This window comes from Austrofundulus limnaeus, unplaced genomic scaffold, assembly GCF_001266775.1.
Source record: "Austrofundulus limnaeus strain Quisiro unplaced genomic scaffold, Austrofundulus_limnaeus-1.0 Scaffold188, whole genome shotgun sequence".
Lineage (NCBI taxonomy): Eukaryota > Metazoa > Chordata > Actinopteri > Cyprinodontiformes > Rivulidae > Austrofundulus > Austrofundulus limnaeus.
In genome coordinates this window covers 848,538-855,346 of record NW_013952590.1, presented here as the reverse complement: position 1 = coordinate 855,346, position 6,809 = coordinate 848,538, and the positions used below count along the sequence as shown (strand labels likewise).

The 6,809-nt window shown below is 39.9% G+C and overlaps 1 protein-coding gene across 2 annotated transcripts in view; it reads left to right on the top strand.

Moving 5' to 3' along the window:
- Positions 1–764: 764 nt before the first annotated feature.
- col4a5 (collagen, type IV, alpha 5 (Alport syndrome)) overlaps positions 765–6,809 on the top strand; it is a 73,291-nt gene continuing 67,246 nt past the window's right edge. Inside the window, exon 1 of one of the 2 annotated variants that reach the window (XM_014018268.1) lies at positions 765–1,073. In XM_014018268.1, the coding sequence (XP_013873722.1) occupies positions 984–1,073 (90 nt within the window). In that variant the 5' untranslated portion in view covers positions 765–983. The remainder of the gene's footprint in view (positions 1,074–6,809) is intronic. The other variant, XM_014018269.1, reaches the window with a different exon arrangement.

The following is a 6,809-nucleotide window of genomic DNA, read 5'->3' as shown; positions in this document are numbered from 1 at the left end:
TGTGTGTGTGTGTGTGTGTGTGTGTGTGTGTGTGTGTGTGTGTGTGTGTGTGTGTGTGTGTGTGTGTTTTGTACCTTATTCCAGCTGCTCTGCTGAATATTCAGCGTCCTGAATTATTGATGAGGACCAGGCGGGTCCGGTCCAGACCTTCTTGTGTGCTCACTTCCTGGATGCATTCAATGTTTTTAGGTTGGGGTTCTTCTGTGGAAAGCTTAGGAGCAGTTAATATCTAACCTGTCGTAGATAGATGGCTTGATGGTCTTCAACCCCTCGCTTCATGACTCTGTGTTTTASATGTTTCCCTGATTCAACTCACCTGACTGAAGGACTGAGTGAYTGACAGGCTGCTGCTAAACTTGATGATGCTCTGAGGGGATTTAATGATTTGAATCAGGCGTGTTGCAGGGAAACATGTACAACACGCAGGGCGGTGGACCTCCACTCCTGAGCTAATGGGTGCAAAGATTTCATAGCTGGGCGTACAAATTGTGATTATTTTTTTAACATCAATTTCACGTTACTGCAGCAGAAATAGGATGATATCCCTGAATCTTCAGCTTGTTTTCCTGAACGGGAGAAGAGTTGCTCTGATAGCTGAATCTGAAAGTTATTTATTTATTTATTTATTTATTTGTTTATTTATTTAAAATCAATCCGTGTTTCTGCTCCAGATCGTAGCGACAGAGAGCAGTGCGCAGGAGTGGGCAGGTTTTTTATTTTAGGAGGAGGGGAGGGGAGGTGCGCGCGGTGCCACAGATCCGGGGGTGGGGGGGCAGCACAGACTGGGAGAGCCAGCAGCAACAAGTGCCTTCCCTCGCCTTCTTCTTCCTCCCTTCCTTCCACATTCTGCGCGCCGTGGAGCTTGGAAGTGGTGCTGGGGTCTTTGGATATGACAGTCAGTCGGCGCTAACCCGGGTGGATCTTTTTGGGGGGGTTGTTTTGTTTTGTTTTATTTTGTCTTTATTTTTTTGTCCCGCGCTAAGATGAGTTTCAGCCGGAGGTGCTCGGTGCCGGGGCTGGCGGTGGTGGCTCTGGTCCTGCTGAGCGCCGCGGTGCAGAGAGCCGAGGCTGCGGTAAGTTGTCCTGCTCAGACCCGCTTCTGTTCCCACTGGAGCTGCCTTATAATAACCGCCTGTCTTATTAATAATAATAATAATAATAATAGTGTTTTAGCTGAAATGCACCTTTGCAAAACAGCCCTTTTAATGTGTGTGTTTGTGTTTGTGTACTTCTCCAGCTTTAGTTGGAGTTAACCTGTAACAACATGTCAGCCCAAAGCTTCAGTCTCAGCACTGCTCTGTTCTCCTCTTATCGGGGCTCATACAGGCAATTTACTGTCTTTGTGCGCGGCTGACTTGTGTCTGGACTGAACTCGAACCCCAGCCGACATTCCTCCTCTGTCAGGTTGTGCCATCTGTGGGGGGTGGGGGGGTATTGCCCACCCCTTCAGTCCAGGTGTTAGACTCATGTAATTGGCGGGTTTCTGCTCTCCAGGTTTTGCCAGAGCATCACATTGTGTGTGTGTGTGTGTGTGTGTGTGTGTGNTTTCATTGTAGATGAGGGAAAAGTGCATTAAATCAGAAAATAAAAGTTAGTCATTGAAACTTTAATCCCTTTTGTTACAAATTTTCAAATCTATAACTAAAACAAGCAAAGAAACAGACACTGAGTTCATTTTTTCTGTTGTGAAAGACAAAAAATCTGCTGTAAACCTGCAGTTCCCACTGGCGTCCCCTTGTGGACACAGAGAGTACAGACTTAAAACACGACAGGCTGTTCTTTAAAAATGTCAGTTTATGCTTATTTTATTTTTAAAACACCCACAATTTGATTAGATAATTAACGCATAAAACTAACAGAAAATGTACTGAATCAGTTTTTAACAGATAACATTTTATAGCTTCTTTAAGTTCACATTTCTGTAATTAACACACTTAATTAAAAATTTTGAATCTTTTTTGCACTAAAGCCTCAACTTCTTATTTGTTTTATATATAATTTGTAATAAAACTTGTCTCTCGTGTATCATATTTCTTGCACCGTGTGTCCTCTGAGGGATAAAACTCACTCAGATATCAGTCTGCACTCGGCCAGGTGACGGAGTTCAGAGGTGATTTACACGCAGAGGTTTTCCTTTCAACCTAAACCAGAAGCAAACGCYTCATTTGAAGCATTTTTTTAGACACACTTGTCGTGGCTTTTCTCACCTGCTGCATGTGAAGCAAAGCTCAGGTGGAGCTTGTGGATGAAAACCTGTGGTTGTGAGGGTCGGTTTAGTCAAAACATCCACACAGAAGAAGACAAGTGACGATAAAAGCAGGCGGGTTTTCTTCTGTCCTCAGGAACAGGAATCAGGAAATCAAAGTTTTGCAAATTTAAAAAATGAAACTAAATCAATTAAACAACTTCAAAATGCAACAGTTGTCGTCCAAGCACAACTGAACGAAATTTAATTTAATTCAGGAGCATTAATTTCAAATATTATTCTGAAAAAATGCATTTTATAAGCATCAAAAACATGTTTTTACATCTGACTTATCTTTGAAACAACAAAACCCGACATTTTCCATTGATCAAACGCTGCAACTACTTTATCTTATTTATCAAATTAAAGTTTGATTTTTTTCCAACTGTTTTTCTTCACTAGAGACTCCTTCCTGTTAAAATCTAGGCATTTTTCTCACATTGCCTCTACATGTTTTTCATTGAAATGCTGTATCTGTGTTATGCTCTATAGTCTGTGTCTGTTAGTAAAATATCTAATGACCCGGTGCACAGAATGAAATGAATCTCTCAGGAGATAATCAATGGCTAAACGACTACAACTGATTTACTTTTGGAGTCATCTCAATTCAAGATGGCCGCCACAGCAAACTGAATGTAGAAAACACAAAAGGGGCTATAATTTTGTCAGTTTTACAGATACTGAGCTAAACTTTGCTGTGGTAGCAGCTGAGCGTCATTCACAATACACACTATGTGAGCGCCAAGTTACACTTGATCTTTGCTTTAAATGTTGTCATAAACTCTTAGAGTCAGCCCTGTTTGTCTGTTAGCAAAATATCTCATGAGCCACTGAACAGATTTGATTGAAACTTTCTTAAATTAATCACTGGATGTAAACCTACAAACAATTTATTGTTAGAGGTGTTCAATTCAAGATGGCCACCACAGTCAGCTGATATTAGAAAACACCAAAATATTTGTACTTCGGTCAACTTTACAAATATTGAGCTCAAATTTGGTGTGGTAGCAGCTGAGAGTCATTCTTTGATTTTAATAGTAAATGGTAAATAATAAAACTGTCTCTTTAAGGAGCTTTCCCTCTAATGCTTTTGAAAAGTTGTCTTCCTGTTCATTTAGCTTTCTGCCACTTCATCTTTCTGTTTGCCCTCTTGGATCTTTGGTTATCATCTCTTTAGATTTCCTGCCCTTCGGCATTTTCATTTCTCTACTGTTGAATTGTTTGTTAATATGATAATTCAGGCCTTTTCAAAAGTGGTTTCTATAAAACAATTATAAACAGCTAATATCTTACCTGTTGTAGATAGCTTTTTGAACAACCAAAAAGGATCGTTGCCAACTTCAAACAAGTCCATTTTCAAAATTGTCATAACAACTGATTAAGTTATTTTGAAAACTTTTACATCCTTGTTCATTTATATCTTCATATGAATGTTAGCGTTAGCTTTAGCATTTCAGATTAGCTTAGGGTTGTAGCTTCCATACTACATAGCAGGACCTTTAAAAGCCATCGTTGGTCTTTACAACAGCTTATAACAGTTTCTCCTGATTTCTCAACTATAACCAGGGAGGCCTGAGGAAATCAGACACATGCACAAGAAAACATGCAAACACCAAGCAGGAAGACCCTAGACAGTGGTGACGATTTAATTAAAAATTTTCAGACTCCTTTAGCCACTTCGTTTTCCAAAAAGCTTTTTTTTTTACTGTGTTATTACAGACTTAAAGAATTTGGCAACAGCATTCCTCTCAGCAAGCACTGGTGCCGTGAGCTCCTCCCCCTTTCCAAAGCACTAACAAGCRTTCCGACTCACTGAAGCCTGGCGCAGCAATCCTATCTGCAGTCAGAGCAGAGAGGAAACTCACTTTTTCCTTTTTAATGTTGATAGACATGTCTCCCATTGCCTAGATCACAATTAAATGTAAATGTCCAGATATGGAAATTAGGCGATGACATCATTTAACAACTTTTAGGACACCCAATAGTGACCTTTTCCTTACAGAGGAGTGGGCAACAGTGACCCCAGGACCTTTTTCCTTTGAAGCAACCCTACAAACCACTAACCCACCGTGTTGTTTATGGTTTRAATCCACAATGAGAAAATCATTATGACTTTTAGACGTTGGTTCTCTCAGCTGCAGATCGATCAAGTTTTCTTCTCTACAAACGTGGTGTTCAGGAGCTTTTAGGATGAACAGGCTGTCCTTGTGTGCTGCAGACATAAGGGTATAAGGGTATCTCTCCGCCTGTTTCATCTTGATCTCCTCGCCTTTGATCGTTTTTATATTTTCCCATGATAATGGTTAAAACTGATGTGCAAACGGCRTTCTTTAACACACCAGATCGAGGGTTAAACTTTGTGAAAGGACAACTTAGCTGAACGTTGGAGGCTGTTTTCAGAAGCTGATGGGAAAATCAGACATGTGTGACTCAACCACTTAAAACTCAAAAACTATGGACACCGTGCTGTGTATGCTTTGTCTAATTAAAGATAAAGCTTGGTTTAGMTCTTATATGAGCACAGGTGTTTTACTTTCCACTACAGATGTGTTTTATGTGGCGTACTTCGGTTTTAATTTCCCCCGTTGCTGTTTCATTTTTGGCTGTGGAGCTGTTTTTGCACCTCTCCGTACTAGAAGCCTATTTCATTTTTCACATTAGGATAATCATGTTTGAAGCGGTAAAACTCCAGTGGATTTTTTGTCCTGTTTCTGATTTATGTTCACTTTAAGTCCCTGTGTGTTTGAGTGGCTGTAATCCATGGGCTACCGTACAAGAGTCCACCTACACAGTCACAAGACATCCTGTCCTCCTTAAACCCCTGCTCTAATTTCTTCAAGTACTTTCCAGTCCTCTTTTTTCTTTTTTTTCATAAAAAACATCATCTATGTATTTCTTTTTCCRTGTTTTCCTCAATGAAAAGGAACTTTGGATTTCCGAAGAAGGCACAGAACAGTGTCGAGGTTTAAAAAGAAATGAGATCTGCAGAAGTAAAATATGTAAAAAAACAACCAATAAAACTTTAAGAGGGAGGAAAAATACCACAAAAAATCAGTTTAGGTAGAGTTTTGTGGGAAAACAAAACATWAAAAAGGGATTAATTAAAAGTTGGTCAAATATAAGGTTAAAAAGCGTCTTATATTTGTCTTGTAAGCAGGAGAGTTGGTTTGTTTTTCATTCTTTCCCTGACAGAATCAGGGAGGCAGGGTAATCTTCTGTGATCAGTTTGATGTGCAGATGTCTACTCCACCGTCCATCCAGGCTGCTTAAAATTTAATCTGAATATACAAAGTGCTTCTACTTTTTCTGGCCTCGGAATTAAGGTATTACCAGACTATCATGGGCACCATCTCACCGGACTGAAGAGTTTTACCTTCACATCACTCAGCATCTTTTTATTAGCTTTCGTTGTGCGTCGTGTCTCATGTTACGTCCTCTGTTTCAGTCTTCAAACGGCTTTTTATTGCTGCTCAGTCGTCTTTTTCATATTTGTAAGAAAATAAAACAGCTTAAAGTGTCATTTCTTCACGAGTTTTAGGATTTACTTTTTTTAATGCTTACGTCCATGTGAAACATTTTCATGTTCTCTCCATGTGCTCCGGTTTTCTCCCACAGAACAAAGACATGCATATAAGGCTCAATGGTAACTCTGAAGTAAGCATGGTTCCTTTAATGGTTAATAGCACAACTCATTTTTGTTTAACAGATTAGCTTTTTCTTTAACTTTGAAAACTGCTTGCGGGCCAATTAGCTTCTGCTAACTTGTGTTTTGTCAACTTTAAGTCTGCTAACAGCTAACAAGCTTCTGCTGTAACAAGATAAAGATGTGTGACGCAGACTGAATGACTGTCATCTTAGCGGTTAGCGATWAGCTGTTAGCTTCTAATTTTTTTCTAGCCTCTGTCTCTATAGGCTCTTTCAGAAGTCCGGACTGTTAAATAGATGAAGGAGGAGCCCATAATGTATTAATGCTCCAATTGTAGTTCAGAACACATTGACGGAGATGTTATCCTACTACAGTCAAATACACTTTTAGAGGACAWTAATCAGTGTGGAATCAAAAGAGGAGTGGAAAAATCTGGGCTGCTCTGACATGTTGCTCTCACTCATGCWGCTAATGAAAGCAACTGGAGTCACATAATGACTCCTGTCCTTTATTAAGGTACACAGATCAAACTACATCCAGATACGTCTTTATAGGGTTTTATCTGCTGCATACTTTTAGCTAGTCTTTGTGCCRTTAAAGTTCGTAGAGCAAGGAGCTCGCAGGTCTCGAAAAAACACAGAAAGTTTAAATCCAAAAACAGTCTGGCTGTAGTKTTTCACTTGAACCTTTGATTGAGTGGTCCCCAAAAACGTCAGTCAGCATTACACCAGCCCACCTTCTCAGAAGTCGACAGTACCGTGTCTGTGACTACCTTGTTTGGACTTGTGACCTGTCCAGGTGTCCACACTCTGAAATAGGGACTGCTGGAGATACAGCAGGTAAAATAAGTATTGAACACGTCACCATTTTTCTCAGTAAATATATTACTAGAGGTGCTAATGACATGAAATTTTCACC